At 37.3% G+C, this 19,654-nt stretch overlaps 1 protein-coding gene across 1 annotated transcript in view; it reads right to left on the bottom strand.

The window, feature by feature from the left end:
• The window catches only part of LOC125849156 (twinkle homolog protein, chloroplastic/mitochondrial), a 36,018-nt gene extending 25,791 nt beyond the window's left edge, over positions 1-10,227 (bottom strand). The window contains exons 1-7 of the mRNA XM_049529178.1: positions 9,943-10,227; positions 9,533-9,675; positions 7,821-7,876; positions 7,674-7,731; positions 7,466-7,579; positions 4,175-4,258; positions 1,464-1,544 (exon numbers count right to left, since the gene is read on the bottom strand). Of these exons, the coding sequence (XP_049385135.1) occupies positions 1,464-1,544; positions 4,175-4,258; positions 7,466-7,579; positions 7,674-7,731; positions 7,821-7,876; positions 9,533-9,675; positions 9,943-10,174 (768 nt within the window). The 5' untranslated portion in view covers positions 10,175-10,227. The remainder of the gene's footprint in view (positions 1-1,463; positions 1,545-4,174; positions 4,259-7,465; positions 7,580-7,673; positions 7,732-7,820; positions 7,877-9,532; positions 9,676-9,942) is intronic.
• Between the last annotated feature and the right edge of the window lie 9,427 nt (positions 10,228-19,654).

Here is a 19,654-nt window from a genome sequence, read left to right as displayed (position 1 = left end):
TTAAATTAAGTAAAAACCTATTTCATCCTTCACTCTCCCGACTCCATTAATGTAGTATTTTTTGTCTTGTAAAACTCAACACTTCCAAATGTTAGTGTTCCAGGTGCAAGTGATTAGTCCTAAATTACTTCAAAGAATGGTGGTTCTTAACCTTCGTTCCTTGATCTCCTTAATATTGATTATTTTTAATTAGTTAGTTCGCTTCTTTTATTTGAATCCCTCTACGCAACTTTTAAACGTTTAACAGTTGAATATCTATTATATAAGTATAAATATTGATCCATTAAAATAGTAGTTGTCATGGTGGTGTAAACAATGGCAATGGTGGAGGGGAAGAAAATGCTAGTACTAGATTGTGGAAGAATAAGTGTAATATTGATTAGGCACTGAGGTGGCATTCCACCTCATAAAATGTCAGCGTCCCATGGAATTGGGTGTTCACCTTGGGCATCCTTAACCGAGAGAGGTATATTTGAACCATTTATGTGAGGTATTTTTGAACGGATAGGATAACAGAGGGTAAAATCGATATTTTCCACATAGTAAAGGGACAAATTTGACCCTTTTCCCAAAATACTAAATAGTGGATAAAGTAACAAAGATAAATAAGGAACAAAAAGATTATGATAACTATAAGGTTCATTTTCTTTAATTTCATAGAAATTCTATTATTGAATACTTTGCACTAAGAAACAAAGTGACATAGTAATAAAGATAAATAAGGAACAAAAAGATTACAATAACTATATGGTTCATTTTCTTTAATTTCATAGAATTTATTATTGAATACTTTGCACTAAGAAATAGAGTGACATAGTAATATATTTAAGAATGAACACAGAGGTCCAAACATTGAGATGACAGTCATAGCAAAAGTTTTAAAATTTGTAGTAATGAATAATTTCGAAAGCAGACCAGCATACTTAGCCAAGAACTGATTGACGATTTCAAGTTAACATTGCTTGAAGTTGGTCATATGGAAATTAAACACATACAATAAAGAGAACAAGGTTGCTGACAACTTGACAACTGACAAGCATGACTGCTGCAATCTGAACTTTATCAATAACTTGATATTGTATTTAATCCACTGTTAGTTTAATCAAGTAAAAGATTTCATTGATAATAACAAGGACATCTAGGCCATATACAAGGAGAAACCTACAAAATATGGTTCTCTCCAAAGATACCCAATCAAGTATACTGGTTAAGAACCTCAGGCTTTTCATTTTGGATTGAAATTTCGCACACTCTTTCTTACCGCAGAGATTTACACAAGATTCTTGGTTTCACCTCTGTCAAGCACGAGTATTAAACATGAGACTGTAGTCTCAACTAAAATGATTTGGAAGTACTCTATAGTGTCTTCACATTCTCAAAAAAATACATATATACGTCATAGTATCTTTACATTTAACTGAAATAAATATGTTAAGTAGCAAATGAAGAACACTGACACTAACCTGCCAAAACTTTTTGGTCATGTTCCGGTACTTACAGCTCACAAGTGCTCCATCCCTCCGATACGTAAATGCAATAACAACCTGGAAAAAAAATTACATCAATGATTGAATAGTCAAAAAGTGACTCAGCTACAGTAAGGAAATGAGTCTCCCTTGAGCAGAGAAAAGAACAATAATTGCTTCATTTGGCTCTCTTTACCCCGTGTCTTGTCCAAAAATCCCTAGGAGGTCTTCTTCCAATAGCAATTTCCCGGAGAAGTCTATTTATTCTGGTGTGGATAGCAGGAAGACTTATATTTCTTGGTTTTTAGATGTCAAGAAAGTCAAGAGAAGATATGTTTCAAACAGAAGTGATGCTAAAATAAACCAGAAAAAGAAAACATTTGCTTCGGATTGTATTTTAATGACAAAGGAAAATTTAAATGAGAAAAGTGGATGGTCACAGCTCTCCTTGGAAAATCTAACAAGTTTTGCTGATTTTAATGGAAAATCCTCCTGGTGAGAAAGTCTTTAGTGAATTTCATAGGGAAAAGGTTATTCTCTTGCTTTAAAGTTTAGGAATTACAGTTAGGGTGAGAATAGATCTCAACCTTCCTGAATATGGGAGCTAACCGGAAAATGATAAGCAACCAACAGATAACAACGGAACAGATTTGATTTTTTTTCTGATTTGTGCTATGAAATCGGGGTGATTCCTGAAGCTAAAAGCCGTAAGGGTACCCAATTTATGCGATTTGGCTTATTTTGGTGTCAAAGCGCTTGGTTACCAAACACCAAAATAAGCCAAGAAGGGATTAAGGGGCCGTTTGGTACAAAGATCAATAGTGCAAGAATTAGTAATGCAGGGATTGGTAATGCTTGGATTAGTAATAAAGGGATTATTTTTATCAAGTGTTTGGTTCGTTGCTTCCTACCTAATTTTGTGTGGGGTTTAAAACTCTACAAAAAAAACTTCTTTCCAATTATACCCTTGAGTTATTATGAGATTTTTTATTTCATGTAATTGGGTCAAGGTAGATAATTGACGAACAATATTATTATTTTTATAGCCTTTATCACCATGTTCATCATTTTCTCACTTAAATTATTTGAGGGTAAATAATTGTCATCTTAATAAATTGAAGTTAATATCTCAAAAGGTCAACCAACTATAAGAATTTATAGAAAAAAGGTATTGAACATTGTTTTACATCAATAAAATCATTCAACTTAGGACTTTTATCATACAAAATCGCTCTTTACCATAAAATAAAAAAAATAGCAAAATAAATTAAACTATTTTTATACTCGAGATGTTTTTAAATAGCAAAAATAGCTCTTAAATTCATACATCAACATTAGCATATTAGTATGATTATAATATTTTATATTAATAATAATTAGATTAAATAACTCATATTTTAGCTACAAATAATTCTATTTAAATAATAAAGTTTGTAAGCTAATCGATTTAAATAAATTTATTAGTACAAATATAAAACATTACCAAGGACATGACTCTAGATAGGAAGGAGTGGAGGTCGCGTATTAAGGTTGAAGGTTAGTAGGGTTAGCGTGTTGTCTTCCCTTGCAAGGGTATGGGTTGTTAGCGTTTGGAGTAGACCTAGCCTTATGTTGTTTATTGCGTTTCACGCATCGCATTACTTTCTTGTTGTTACTGTCTCATTTGCTGATTATACGCTATCTTTTGTATTGGCTGTTATGTTTTATATATATATCTCTCCTGTCACTTAGATTTGTTGTTCTTGAGCTGAGGGTCTCCCGGAAACAGCCTCTCTACCTCCACGAGGTAGTGGCAAGGTCTGCGTACACTTTACCCTCCCCAGACCCCACCTAGTGGGATTTCACTGGGCATGTTGTCGTTGTTGTTGTTGTTGTACAAATATAAAACATAAAACCAAGAAAATAAACAAAATGAAAGGATTTGAGGGGGTATTTTTGTCTTTACATATATTGATCCATGGTATTAGATCCATGTATTACTAATACCACCAAATGGAAGGTATTAGTTATACACCCTATAATACCATGGAGGGTGTATAACTAATCCATGGATTAGTTATAAATGGGCCCAAAATTCCTACCAAACATAGTACTACATAATACCACACATAATACAAGGACTATTTCTCCTAATACTCCCTACCAACCTAAAAGTGGTTCAAATTTGACTAGCTTTTAACCTCATCCAAATTTTCTAAAACATCAAGTAATACTAAAATTCATCTTCAAAATTATAAATCAAAATGCACAACATTTTGGACAAAAATAATGAGGTTCTATTTTATGTTTTTTTTTTTAAAATGAGGTTCTATTTTATGTTAACCAAGCACAAGATACAATTATGACAAGTTGAGGAATTTTCCAAATGTTGAATCCATTTAACCAAGCAGAATATTGAATCTCATTATACTTCTGTTATTCAAGGAGAATAGCTCTAGATGTATCATCCTAAGATATTCCATAGTAAATCAAATGCAAGGGCAGGGATTGAATCGATTTCTGTACTACCAAGTGGGATCACATAAACTCATCTGGTCAACCAGTATGTCACCACTGATAGAACACTTAACTGAATAACTAATTTAGAGGTATATCTTTCTCTTATGGGTTCTAGCATACCGGCAAAAGGCGATCAGGTCTATGGGCCTATGGTAGCCACCAACAGAAACTGATCAAGCAGTATGTAAGAAAATGACAAGATATCAGACCTGATCACCATGTCTTTGTTGCATAACAGCATTTCTCCGCAATGTTTCTCTTGAAATCATTCGCTCAGAAAAGTATGTGAGTAACTGAAGAGCAGCAAGAAGAAAATCAACTAATAAAAAGCTCATTAATTCACGTCCAAATAAAACATAATCAAGAAGCAATATATTGAGTAACAAAGAAGACAACCACATAAGATATCGGCAATTTACTTTGGAGGTTGGAGAGTGACTAAAAATCACAGACAGGGCCTTACAATGGCATTTTCCATCTATTTCGGAAAATGTAGCAATAACATCACGGAGGCAGGATTCTACTGTTTGTACTGATGGGCCAATGGTTTATCGATACAAGAAGGAAGTTTTGTAAAAGTAACAGGAATAATAGGAAAAGAAATTCCAAGTATCAAATAGATCAGGGAAAGTAGGGTTCCCCGACTATTTTTCTTAGTTTCTCTGGTTTCTGGTCTAGATGCTACTACATTATAAACTTGTGCATTGCAAATAAGTTGACTCTATGTTGCTGCTCAGCATAGTGAAGGTACAACAGTTCAGCCTTAGAAACTGGAGGTATATGCAGAAGGAAAATATGGGTTACAAAAAGTTTGAAATGCAGCACCACCACAGGGAGGGCAACAAAGTGGAGGATAGTCTTCCAACTGGAGACAAAGACACCAAAAGGGAGTCTTCTGAACACTACAAAGCTTGCTTAAACAGACAAGAACACTGCTAATACGGGCATCCTACAGATTTCAACCAAAAGAAAAAAATAATAAGACCCAAATGATGAAGAAACAGAATACACCAAGTCTTTTGAGTCTATTTTGTTAATATTTAAAACTTGTACAAGGTAGGAGCCCTCCTATCTACCTTAGAGTCCATGACAACTGCAGAGGCCTTTTAGGAAATTCATAAAATCAGCTATAAATGTAAAGCCCCGAAAAACCGAAGAAGGCATTCAAGAAAGGAACTTCAAAAACAAAATCGAGTATTTGTTTAAACTAGATAAGAAGTTACAGTGGGTGCCCAGTGACATTAGAATACAAGCAGGCTTAGATTTAAACATTGAAACCACATTCCAAAGTGAGAAGAAATATAAACTATGTAAACAAAATATTCACAAATTTTAAAATAACAAATAATTTTTATGTATAAACTAGAAAAATTATACATATAGTCAGTGTGTCGGTCTTGCTTCAGCTCCGTATGGTTAATGCTTAATATAACACCAAGCAAATACTGTTAGTCTTTTAGATTTAACACCAAGCTGCACCAAATCAAACCATATGTCAGTTTGTTTGTTTGTTGATCAAGTAAAAGATTTCATTGATAATAACAAGGCCAATTTGGCCGTACACAAGTGGTATACCAAAAAGAGGACAGAACTACAAGATATGATTCTCTCCAAAAGACACTCAATCTTCTATACGAACAGGAACTACATGGGTGCACCAAAAGAAAATAAGGGATCGGAGACTACTCCTCAATTGAGCAAAGCTCATCTCCACTCATTCAAAAGCTTTCATATTTCTCTCATTCCAAACAACCCACATTAAAGCAAGAGGAGCAACATTCTAAGTTGTGTGCCTTCTTCTCCTAGCTCCAGTTCCAGCAAAACATCAACTTCTTCACGGATCTTGGCATTGCTCAAGAAACGCCAAACCATCTAAGCATATTCTCCCATAACCTTGTGGTTACTTGCAATGTGACAGAATGTAGTCCACGTCCCCACCTATCTCCTTACAAAGGAAACACCAACTCATGCAGACAACCTTTCGTTTTCTAAAACTCTACCGTCAAAATCACCCCTCTAGTAGCTAACCACGTGAAGAAACACACCTTCCTCAGCACCTTACTATCCATACCGAGCCACATGAAAAACTATCTTCTTAAGGGTCATCTTTTTTTTTTAATGACAAGGGAAACCCGCAGCCGCTACCCTTTGGGTGCGCACAGGGTAAAACCCCCACTCCTATGCAATAGCTTGCAACCACAGGAGAGGTAACCCGCACTAGGCAAGCCCGGCACGACGAGCTCGACCCAGAAGGCAAACCCCTTGCTTTTGCTGGCAAGGGGTTTCGAACCTGAGACATCCAACATGGAAGTCCCAAGCCCAAACCACTAGGCCACCCCGAAGGGTAATTCTTAAGGGTCATCTTTATGGATTAGGTGCTTGTTCGGATCCATTAATTGAAGGTTTTTGTTTCTTAACCATTATTGTCTAATTTCCTACTTGTGTTTATCTTTCTATCCTTTATCTTTAATGTGTTCTTAGAGTTGGGTTTTACTTTTAAAATTTTGATATTAAATCACCTTACTACCACCTCATAACTATCCACCAACCTTCCACTCTATCCTTGAAATCATTCACACGTAACCACATGTTCTCAAGTCTGAAAGGAATTCTTGACCGTCTTCCTCTACCACCATCCAACAAGATAGCTGAATGGTCTGCTAACAGCCACAGAAGAGGAACCAGAATCACATTAGGAGACAACTTCTCCCAAGAAGTGGACACTAAGAATCTGTCTAACCTCGATCTAGAAGATGATTCTTCGATCTGGACCAGCGGATTCCTCTAAACTGAAGTGGACACTAAGAATCTGTCTAACTGCGATCTAGAAGACAATTCCTCCGATCTGGACAGAACAAAAACAATTCCATTTGATTCAATTTTCTGTTCGTTTGGTTTTCAGTTTATCTTGAAAATCCCTAAGCTGAAATGGAAATCTAGTGGATTGAATTCTGTGCAATGTAGCACACCTTTGTTGGGCTAGACCGAGAATAGGCTCAGGACATTAGTACCGTCTCAAATGAAACACTCATCATAAAAATAAAAAAAGGAGGGTAGAGTGTAGGACTATTCACTGATAGCAGCAATGCTAGCAAAGATGAAGAGGAATAGCAAACAGCAGCAGAGAGGAAGCAAGATAGCAGTAGAGGTAGAAAATAAAGAAAGAGAAAAAGAAGAACAAAGAGAGTGACACTTCACATGAGTTAAAGACTCGAAAGATATTTATCTATATTTCGTTCAAGAAAGTTATGCACAACTCAAACGTGGTAAAGGTAAAATCAAGTATCTTAAGGATACATGAAGGAATAATAAATGACTTGTAGTAATCAAGAATAAGGATTGACCACAACTTAACTCAATACAACCCATGCCCAACAGCTTGTAAAATGATGCAGACTCTCATGTCATAAGCAAATAACTACTACATACACATACAAATATTATTAGATTTCACTGAGCCTAATGTAAAGTTGGTTGCATAAAAAGAAAGATCAGCATACCACATCACATAAAGGTTCCAGCCCCAAACTCTCCTCAGTTATCTGTCTGTACTTCTTATTCACTTTTCCAATCCTTTTCATATCCGCAAAAGCTGTCCTCACATCTGCAAAGGCCTTAAAGTGCACGAAAAAAGCAAAACAATTTAAAAAGCTGCCAAAGAAAATGCTACATAAAAGTATTAATGAGCTCATCTAAACCATGTTATACCCGTGTACCACCTCTCCATCCACATTTAGCTCGAAAGCATGTCCATGTAGCTGCATGCCTATATATCACTCACATGCTTTAGCAATATATTGCTAGAGAGGAAGAAAGCATACCTCAAAAGCAAGGTGCAAAGTAAAAGTTAGTTACCCATCCGGAGTAATAAAGAGAGATAAGCTCTTTTCGTTTGAGCCCCCACCTTTGCACTACAAAGAAAAAACATTGCATTATATGTCAATATAGGACATTCTAAGTGCCTTACAGATGCAATAATACTAAACAATTTTTAAGAGTTTAAGCTCATAACACATATTAGTACCATATTTAATTTATTTCTCATCCCCAGGTACTCCACATGTTGAAGATATAAATCACAATTTTCTTTCTCAGAAAAATATTCAACTACCAGAAGGGGCATCTATAATTATGATTACTTTCATTTCTTCTATTTCGTACATCAAGTGTTTTTCCTTTTTTTCTTTTTTTAACTTTTTTTTTATCATTCTACTTGACAAAGCAATAGCTCCATTCACTTTTAATCATTGAAAGCGTTGTAAGAAGTTATAATTTACATCCAAATCATTCACCTCCCTAACTCTATTTCAGTTTCAAATCAAATCAGGGATAATTTGTTACACCGACAAGGTGATCATTCATGCATTGAAATCTCTTTTTTTTCTACATAGTCAACCTGTTATAAGAAATTCAAGTCATCATAGCTCGAATTGCAATCGACAACATAGTCATAGAAATAGAAAATATAGTAACAACACCTACTGCAAGGATACCTAATGCAACTTAAACAAATGACAGATATTTATCAATCAATTGATCAATTATGCATCGATCCTAAACTAGTTGGTTTAGTTGTATGGATTCTCTTGGACCATTCCGCCCTATCCAGTCTCATTTCATTCTGTCCTATTCCAGTCTCATTGCAAATGTCCTCTAAAATTGATGCAACATGAGTACACGACTCCTTCAAGCCTCACTAAACCTGTGGGGTTTAAACATAGTAAATGAACACCCGTGGGGTTAATTTTCAGGGTAACGGGCAACTATTTTTTTTTGTATTTGAAAAATGTGAAATCATTATATGAAATTTTCAAATCAAGCTTTTTGAAGAATTTGGGATTTCATCTAATGATTTGAAATCAGGAGATGAAATTGCATGTCCAAATGCCGATTTTATCTCCTGATTTCAAATAACGAGATGAAATTGCGTGTCCAAACGCCTAATAAGTTCATTTAACACTTGATCCTCTTGAATGGATACATCTAGCAAGTTTTCAGTCAGATCCTACAATGATAGGTTTTCAGTTAGATCCTACAATGATATCAGATACCATAGAGTTGCCCTCATTAAGTCTATAAAAATCTAGAATTGAAGTCAATAATGCACTTTGGGTTAATCTAAATAGAATATGAGTAAAATTAACTAATGATATGTATAATCATTGTAAAGTTGCATAAATTGAATCCCAAACCGCTCCTTATTCATCTTATTTTTCCATTTCTAAACGATATGTTGATGTGATTCTTCTAATCAGGTGCAATAGCAACAACCACATTACACTTATGTCTACATGAACTTAGTTCTTACTTTTTTCTTGTTTACTATAAGAGCGCGGATGATACAAATCAATATGATTTCAATATTTTGTCATCACAGAAGACCAAAACCAGAAAAATTCTAGCAGATAAGTTTTCCAGCGCAGTTTGCTGATCAAAGTAACATTCTCATCTCAATAGAGAGATTGTTCTTCTAGTTAAACAATAACTACCATCCCTCTTGAACACTCTTTCTTTCGTACAAAATATTCTTTTTAAAAAAGATAGCAGAAGACCTGTTAGGAACTCACCATTGGACAAAGCAACCCATTGTACTGGCCTGGTCCACAAGAACCAATATCTATTCCAACCTGGCTCAATTTCTGCTTCAGTGCCTTCTCGTGGTCTGACTCTGCAATTTCCTCCTTTGGGTCTTCCAGCATTACTCCAGAAACTGAAATTATATAAGCAATAATTTAAACTAACAAAGGCGGAATTTTTTCATGGAAATTTTTTGAAACCTTCCAACAAAAAATCCAAATATGTTTGTTTAAGTTTATTCAGGAAGCTTTTTGCGAAAATATCCAAACACATCTCTGTTTTTTAACACAAGGCTTTTTATTTATAGCTATTGTGCAGACGGCAACTAAATAACAGATTGAAGAACATTGCAAAGTTAAGAAATGAATGCCTCAACAAATAAAATTAAACAAAAAGGTACCTGGTGGAGGAATTCGTTGAGGCCTGTATGAGAAGCTTGAAGTTCCGCGATTTGGGGATATGGGTTTTGAAGCAAATGCTGAAAAGATGAGTCTTTGAGTTTGAAAAAGTACAGGAATCGACTTGCATATTGTTGGTAAAGAAATGGATGGCTTGTGGAGAAAATATTTGGATCCCATCACAAAGTTGTTAGAGTTATTCACTACAATTCTGCGATAAGGAAGAAATTTCATTTCTGCTACTGCTAATTTTCAACAACACAAAACTGCACTCATCCGTTAGGGGGTTAAGGAAGGGTTTTATGGTTTCTCAATTACTAAGGACAAAATGTTCAAATTGGTATTTAATGTATTGGAAATGGACTAATTTGGTCCTCCATATTTGCCCCCTTCACAAAAATAGTTCCTCATAAGTTTATTTTATATATATATATATATATATATATATACTAGGAAAATTATCGGCACGAATATCATGAAATTTATAAAATAATACTAAAAACATGTCAGTCATTAAAACTAAAACATTATATTGTCTTTCATACAAGATTACATAGTAACAAACATTAATAATGTAAAGGAACATGAAAATTATAACATCTTATCATTTATCCTTAATAATATAAGTATAAATTAATTACTGTAAAAATACATACCATGATCTGTAATATAAGCAATGATGTCAGCGAGCCACTCAATAGGAGCAAAGTACACAAATATTTAATTGTGAAGAAGAGGAAGAGGAGGTTCAGAATTTTCGTTGTTTTAAAATGATAGGAAATCCCTCTATTTATAGACAACAAAGGGTAGTGTGGACAAATGGTTATTGTGCTTTATCGGAAAGGTTACAACTATTTGAAAAAGTTGCAACCATTCGGAAAGGTCACAACCTTTCATAAAAGTAACAATTTTTCATAAAAATCGCAACTCTTCATTAAAGTCGCAACTCTTCATAAAAGTCACAAATGTTCATAAAAGTCGCAACTTTTCATGAAATGGGAAGGTTAGTTTTGGAAATAAATAAATTAAAAGGGAATTCTGGTTTGTGGTGGCACCACGTAGGCGGGTCTAAGGTTCTCTTTTATATATATATTTCCTACCATAATAGAAAAGCTCTATTTGAACATGTATCCTTACATGTTAATAAATATTTGTATTGAGGGCAATTTTGTCATTTCAATATAAACACTTGCAAGTCCTTCATAGCAGTAGTCAGGTGTGCTTGTCGCCATTTTGTATAAAAGGGTAATTGATCATTCAATTTAAAATCACACGTGGCTTTAATTCAAAGTGAGCATTCTCCCTTTAAGCAACTAAATCACTGTCTCTATTTGCAACTACATCATTATCTTTATTACTTCTTTCTCTCTTTTTGTATCTACAAGCTCCATCCTCCTCTCCATGTGCAATTGTGGTCAACGATTTTTAGGTGTTCCCAAATATATTTCTTTGTCAATGAATTATGTCATATTTATTTTGCACATTCTTGCTCTTCGCACTCCGTGAAAAGTTCATTTTTAAAAGAATTATAAAGACATGAGTTTTGAATTTGTCACGCCCCGAGTCTACACCCTGGACGTGGCCGGCACTCGAAGACCATTGCTGGCCCCCAAGCGATCCCTTGGCCTGGCTTTCTTAACTCAGCGGAAACCTAACTGAACAGAATTACTCAATGCAATGCAAGGTTATAAAATAACCTAACTAATAAAATCTGGCCAAAAAGGCAATTCGAGTCCCAAAATAGAATATTTACATATATACATAGATGAGAGACTTAATACTAACTGACTGACTGTCTATGAAGCCTCTATAACACTGAGATGGATGTTGGGACAGACCCCACAACATCCTAATAAAACAAAACTAAGAGAGGGTCACTATGTCCGGGATGAGAACTTCAATCGCGACAACAACTACAACAGGAACAACTATGGCAACAGAAACGATATGGTTGGACCTTATGTTCCCCCTCAAAATTGGGAATCTGGTGCTAGGGAAGCTGGAGGCAATATGGCGCGTATTGAAGATATGATGCAGAACATGATGAGAAGGTTTGATATAACTGATGAGAATGTGAAGGAGATGAGAAACAACTTGTCTGGTATTGGTCAAAAGGTTGATGCACATGCAGTGTCAATAAAACATCTAGAGCAGCAGATGACTCAGTTGTCTACTATAGTGAACCCACGTCAACCTGGCACTCTTCCTAGCAACACTATCCAGAATCCAAAGAATGATGGTCATTGTATGGCAATTACTACTCGAGGGAGTAAGCAAACCATAGATCCACCTATGCCGTCTGTGGTGGATGCTGAGATTAGAAAAGAAGATGATGTGGTGGAGGTTAGAGAAGAGTCTGAGACTGCGACAGAGCAAGAAGATGAGATACCTCAGAAAGTGGTCCCCATACCTAGACCTTCACCACCCTTTCCACAGAGGTTAGTGAAGAAGACTGAAGATGGTAAATATCGCAGGTTTATTACTATGTTGAAACAACTTTCTATCAATGTTCCTTTGCTAGAAGCCTTGGAGCAAATGCCTGGGTATGCGAAGTTTATGAAAGATATGGTGACAAAGAAAAGGTTTGTGAGTTTTGAAGATGATGATAGATTGCAGCATTGTAGCGCTATTGCTACAAGATCTCTTGTGCAGAAGAAGGAAGACCCTGGTACTTTCACGATCCCATGTACTATAGGGTTGTTACACTTTGCTAAGGCATTGTGTGATCTTAGTGCTAGCATCAACCTCATGCCCTTGTCTATTTACAAGAAGTTGGGTCTAGGGGACCCAAAGCCCACTGCAATGCGGTTACTAATGGCCAATCGAACTGTGAAGAGGCCCATTGGTGTACTCCATGATGTGCAGATTTTGTGATTCTTGACTGTGAGGTTGATTTTGAGGTTCCCATCATCCTTGGGAGACCATTTCTTGCCACAGGGCATGCGTTGGTTGATATGGAAAAGGGACAGATGAAGTTCAGACTGAACAATGAAGAAGCAACTTTTAATATTTGTAGGTCCATGAGGCAGAGTGGTGAGCTCCAAACAGTATCTGCTATAACTTACAAAGTGGAGAATGGGATAGAAGTGCAAATTGAAGAGCGACTAGGTGTTGAGGCACTAGCAGCAGTTATGATGAATTTCGATAGTAATGGTATTGAAGATTATGATGAGTTAGTAGCCACACTTGATAGGTGTGAATATCGGCCCAAATCAAAGAAGTATGAATTAGACCTGAAGAATCGCGAGTCCCCACCCGTAAGACCATTTATTGAGGAGGCACCGAAATTGGAGCTTAAGGCTCTACCACCACATTTGAGGTATGTATACTTGGGCAAAGAGAATACTTTGCCGGTCATCATTGCGGCAGTTTTGAATGCGAGACAAGTAGAGTGCTTGGTGACTGTGTTAAAGAGGTTAAAGCGAGCTATTGGGTGGACTATTGCGGATATTATTGGGATTCCTCCCGGTATTTGCTCTCACAAAATCCAACTCATGCCAGATCATAAGCCCAGTATCGAGCACCAGAGAAGATTAAATCCACCTATGCAAAAGGTAGTAAAAAAGGAGATCATCAAGTGGCTGGATGCGGGAGTTATTTATCCTATTACAGATAGTAGTTGGCTACTGGATGGAGAGTTTGTATGGATTATCGAAAGTTGAATGCATGGACAAAAAATGACTATTTTCCTATGCCATTCATGGACCAGATATTGGATAGACTTGCAGGAAAGGGTTGATATTGTTTTCTTGATGGGTATTCGGGCTACAATCTAATTTCTATCGCTCCAAAAGACCAAGAGAAGACCACCTTCACTTGCCCATATGAGACTTTTGCTTTCAAACGGATGCCATTTGTGTTGTGCAATGCTCGAACAACCTTCCAGCGTTGTATGATGTCAATATTTTCTGATATGGTGGAGGACACTATTGAAGTTTTCATGGATGATTTTTCAGTTGTAGGTGATTCTTTTGATCGTTGTCTAGATTATTTGGCCGAGGTGCTTAAAAGGTGTAAAGACTGCAACTTGGTGCTAAATTGGGAGAAGTGTCATTTCATGATTAAAGAAGATATAGTGTTGGGTCATCGAATTTTAGAGAAAGGTATTGAGGTTGATAGAGCTAAAGTTGAGGTAATAGAAAAGCTTCCGCCACCCATTTCTGTAAAAGGTGTTAGAAGTTTTCTTGGGCATACAGGTTTTTATAGGAGATTCATCAAAGATTTCTCCTAAATTGCACATCCGTTGTGCAAACTGCTCGAGAAGAAGTGTAAGTTCTATTTTGATGATGCTTGTCTTAGAGCATTTGGAGAGTTGAAGGAGAAGTTGGTTACTGCATCGATCATTATTTCACCGGATTAGGGACAAACGTTTGAGGTAATATGCGATGCGAGTGGAGTGGCGCTTGGTATAGTATTGGGTCAAAGGCGAGAGAAAATTCTTTACCCTATTTACTATGCTAGCAAAGCTCTAAATGTGGCCTAGAAGAATTATACTGTGACCGAACAAGAACTTCTTGCGGTGGTTTTTACATTCGAGAAATTTCGATCCTACTTGCTTGGTACTAAGGTCATAGTGCATACTGACCATTCTGCATTGATGTATTTGATGGCGAAAAAGGATGTAAAACCAAGATTGATTAGATGAGTATTGTTGCTGCAAGAGTTTGATTTTGTGGTAAAAGATAGAAAGGGGACCGAAAATCAAGTTGCCGATCACTTGTCCAGATTAGAGGAAAAGACTATGCTAAAGCTTGGAGATAGGGCTGAAATTAATGATGCTTTTCCAGATGAACATGTATTGGCTGCTTCTCATGATTTGATTCCTTGGTTCGCAGACTTCGCTAATTATTTGGCAAGCAATATTGTGCCCCCCGATTTGTCTTTTCACCAAAGGAAAGAGTTTATGCATGATGTGAAGAAATTCTTTTGGGATGAACCTTACTTGTATCGTAGTTGTGCTGATGGGATTATTCGTCGTTGTGTGCCCGAGGTTGAGATGTTGAGTGTACTTAAAGCATGTCATTCATCACCCGTTGGTGGGCATCATAGTGGTATTCGGACTGCACATAAGATTTTGCAATGTGGGTACTACTGGCCTACCATCCACCAAGATGCTCATGATTTCGCCAAGTCTTGTGATCGTTGCCAAAAAGAAGGAGGGATTTCAAAGAGGCAAGAGCTCCCTATGAATCCTATATGGGTGATAGAGTTGTTTGATGTATGGGGCATTGATTTTATGGGTCCATTTATGAGTTCATATGGGATGAAGTATATTCTTGTTGCGGTTGATTATGTATCGAAGTGGATGGAAGCAGTTGGGCTCTCCAACAATGAAGGTAAAAGTGTCACCGCATTCTTGAAAAAGAATATCTTCTCCAGATTTGGTACACCGAGGGGTATTATTAGCGATGAAGGTTCTCACTTTTGTAATAAGTTGTTCAAGGCACTACTTGAGAAATATGGTGTCCGTCACAATGTAGCCACTCCTTACCATCCGCAGACTAGTGGGCAAGTTGAAGTGTCCAACAGAGAAATCAAACAGATTTTAGCAAAGACTATAAATGCTAATAGAATGGATTGGTCAAGGAAGCTTGATGATGCTCTATAGGCATATCGCACTGCATACAAGACCCCCATAGGTATGTCTCCTTACCAATTTGTATATGGGAAGTCTTGTCATTTACCAGTAGAGCTAGAGCATAAGGCGATGTGGGCAATGAAGTAGTTAAATTTGGATTAGGGCGCCGCATCTAATCAAAGAATGAATGACTTGAATATTCTTGATGAGTTTTGCCTAAAAGCTTATGAAAGTTCAGCCTTGTACAAAGATAAGATGAAGAGGTATCATGATCAAAGAATTGAAAAGAGAGAATTTGTGGTTGGTGATCTTGTGCTTTTATTCAACTCTAGGTTGCGCTTGTTTCCAGGCAAACTCAAGTCCAAATGGACCGGGTCATTTTTGCTCACAAAGGTGCTCCCCCATGGAGCGGTTGAGCTTGAAAATAGGGATGGAACAAGGTTCATGGTAAACGGGCAAAGGATTAAGATCTATCTGGGAAATGCTGAAACTGTGCAAGAAGTGATTGAGGCCTACAATCTTGATGAAGTCTGAGTAATCAAGACACTTGTGTCGTGCTGCGACGTTAAATCAAGCGCCGCTTGTGAGGCAACCCAAGATGTACAATCTAGCCAACGACAGGGTTCTGTTTTCCATTTAGTAGTTTTCTTTGTTTAATTGCATCTTTTTATCAATTTAGGTAGGTATTTTAATGTTTTAGTTCTTAGTGTTGGCTAGAATTAGTATAGGGTCCGTGTCTAAAAAGTGTCCAGAAAATGTAAAAAGAATAGCCTATTGGTTGCTACATGTGCAGGTACACCACGAAAAATCTACAGAAAATGGTTTGGTGCAGAGGTCTACAGACCCCATCGATGGTCCGTCGTTTAATCCACGGACTGTGGATGGTGTCCGTAGATCCCAGGTAAGCCTCTAAATTTTTCTAAGTGTAAGACTGATCTACGGTCCTAATCGACGGACCGTAGATTGACTCAAGGACCGTAGACGGGGTCTCGTGAGTCCAAACCCTATTTATGTCTGACCTGACCCGGACCCCCTTACTTAAAAACTCCCCTACTTTCAAATCATTTCCACTTCCCTCCATTAACTCCTCAACCGTTTCAACAATCTCATAACCTCCCTAAATCACTCCATAACTCCCCCATAATATCATCCCTTCCATAATTCCCCAAAATTCCCTTCCATTTCGAATACAACTCATTCCATATTCCACAAAAAGGGTCCGGTGTTTGGATAGTAAAGAAGAGGTGATTCCTTGGTCTTGCTAAGCTTAGTGTCATCACGCAATCACCCCACTCCTCGTTGCTTGTAAGGTAATAGAATTTCCCCTCACTTTGAATTTCGATTCATAGATTGAATATAGAAAGTTGGGAGTTGGGTCTTAACCTTGGGTAATTGTTAGATGAAATTGCATGATAAACTTGGAAATTACAATGCCCTTGGAACGATAGATAGTGATTGTGTAGCCTTATTGTATGTGATTATAAGTCTAAATGTAAGTTTTGACTTAGGGTTCCAACATTTGTCTTCAATACTTGGTTAAAATGATTAATCGGAATCCTGAGAATGACAAACTAGCATGATTAAATATTGAAATGCATGGTTAGACTACGATATTGTTGAAGAGGGTGCGTGAGAGAGTTACAGGGGCATCGAGCTTTGCCCTAGTTGTAGAGGTCCCGCCTGTTTTGAGGGACGTTGTGAGCACTACTGATGGTGCGGTGAGATTGATAGAAAGCACTACTGAGGGTGCTATGATTGCTGATATGGGCACTACTGAGGGTGCCCTCACTATTGTTCCAGCGGGCTCCGGGAAACCAGACTCCCCTGCTTGTTAATGATTCACCGGCGCTTTGCGCCACAGGTTTGCTTCACTCTATCCATTTTCTTTTACTGTTTTTGTATGCATTGGGGACAATTATATCTGTTTTGTTGGGGGTGGGGTAAATGGATTGTGAGTGATAGGGTGAAGTCTGAAAATCCCAACTCATAAATCCTCTCTTGGGGTTTTCTTGCCTGTGTTCTTTTCCCCCAAGAGACTGTTTAATTTTTGTTTAATCGGTATGTCTTAGGATATCGTATGTGTAGAAGCATGATAAAAAAAGAAGCATGATAGCTTATGAAAAATGATACCCGTCAGTTTTTGGGATGTATGCTAGAATTTGTAGGCTACGATTAGTTGAATGTGTTGGCTCTGTGTATGACATAATAAGAAATCAACTCGATGGCATGACTTAAGCTGAAACTTGAACTGGGTAAACTGATAATCTGATAATGTAACTAAGTGCCAAGAGTGGGTGAGAATCGTTGAGTGTTCAAACAGTTTTTGTGCAAAACTAGAACTTGCCCGGTTAGTCCTGCTAAGACAATTCAATCTAGAGGTTAGGAAGTGATCATAGGCCATTGTTCTAAAAAGTCCACAAATTGCCTAAAAGAAGGATCCAACCAAATGAAATAAATGCTCCCTTTGATCCAAATACTTTGAGCCTAAATTAGACCATTTTTATTTCTAAACCACTAACTCACCTTTCCACAATCTACTATGTTGGCCCTGGTCCCTCCTTGGACATGTGCACTTCGACTTAGGCCAAAAGCCTAAGTTGAGGGTGGCCAATGTAAAAAGTAACTTCAATCTTGGCCCTGACCCGACACCGGGTATTGTGCACCTCAGCTAATGGAAAATCCATAAGTTGAGGGTGGTTATGAAAGAGGAAACTGAAAAAAAAATGGGTATGAAAAGAGTTTGATGTAAGAGAAAGGAAAGGATATGACTTGCTGAAAGCTAAAAAAAATAAAAATAAAATAAAAGTAAAAAGAGTTACAAAGTCTAAAGTCACATCCGTGGTTGAAGAAAATTAAGGGAAAGAAGGTAAAACGATAGGATGACAAAAATAGGGCAAAAAGAGGTTGAAAGACTAGTGCAATGTCAAGGAGGGAGAAAGTCACTAAGCATTACCCAAATGTACCACACCTAACCCTGAGCCTACGTTACAAGCCAAGAAAGTCCTATAATGATCCTATAGTCTAGTTTGGAGAGTCTAAGCAGTGAAAATAAGGGCAAGCTTATGGCATTGAGCACTACCTGTATTGGAAATTACTTCTGAGCGTGAGTGTTGAATAAATCCTTGTACCCTGAATGACATTCATCTTTGTGAAAATGGGATTTCGTTTGAAGTAAGGGCACTAGTTACATTGTCGAAAAGTTGGTACCTTGGTGATAGTGAGAAGGTGTATGTTGTGTGTCAGTTGGTCGATCTGTGTCATGATAAGACCCGCATGAATTAGCTTGTCGAGTCTAAGCGGACGAATTTGCATCTGAAAAGTGAGGGGGGGAGAGAACCATGTGATTGCTTGAGCCTGAAATGCTTGCTTCTATACAAGTGTCGTTTAGAGTCATAGTACGTCGCTTGGGGACAAACAACGAATTTAAGTTTAGGGTGTTGATATACCGTGAGTTTATGGTATTTCTAATACATTTCACTTACAAGTTGTGTGTGTCTAAGGCCTTTTTGTATTGGTTTTTATGTGTTTTTATCATATTTTGCAGGAAGGATGTTCGGGCGCGAAAGTATAGAGTCAGTTGAGAGAAATGTAGAAAAGGGCATTCACTGAGGTGATCTACGGACCGTAGGTCCATTGACGGTCCATAGGTTATGATCGTAGATCAGCGGGCAAGGTATGGAAGACAAATCAGGGAAATCTGACCAAGTGTGGAACCACGGTGGCCATTGACGGTCCGTAGATTGATCTAAGGACTGTACTGTTGATCCGTAGATTGATACTGCGAGGGTTCCAGTACCTGATTTTTTGAAGATTCCAAGTATGGAGCTACGGAGGGGATTGACGGACTGTAGATCGATCTATGGTCCGTACTGCAAGTCCGTCGTTTACTTCAGAGAAGCTGATCTTTGGAAGCTGAAATATTTTCCAAGTCCTGGCTGACGGAAGGGACTTACGGACCGTAGATCCATTGACGGTCCGTAAGTTAGTCTCGTGGAATGAAGACGTGTGCCTGAACAAACTTTCCTTAATTTGTTTCCCTTTTAATTTTGGACTTATTTTCTATAAATAGGGCATGTAAACCTCATTTTTGGGGGTTAGACATTATTATTCTAGTTTTACTTTGTGACTTTGGAGAT

Source organism: Solanum stenotomum, chromosome 12 (genome assembly GCF_019186545.1).
Source record: "Solanum stenotomum isolate F172 chromosome 12, ASM1918654v1, whole genome shotgun sequence".
Taxonomy (NCBI): Eukaryota; Viridiplantae; Streptophyta; class Magnoliopsida; order Solanales; family Solanaceae; genus Solanum; species Solanum stenotomum.
This window is presented reverse-complemented; position numbering and strand designations above follow the sequence as displayed.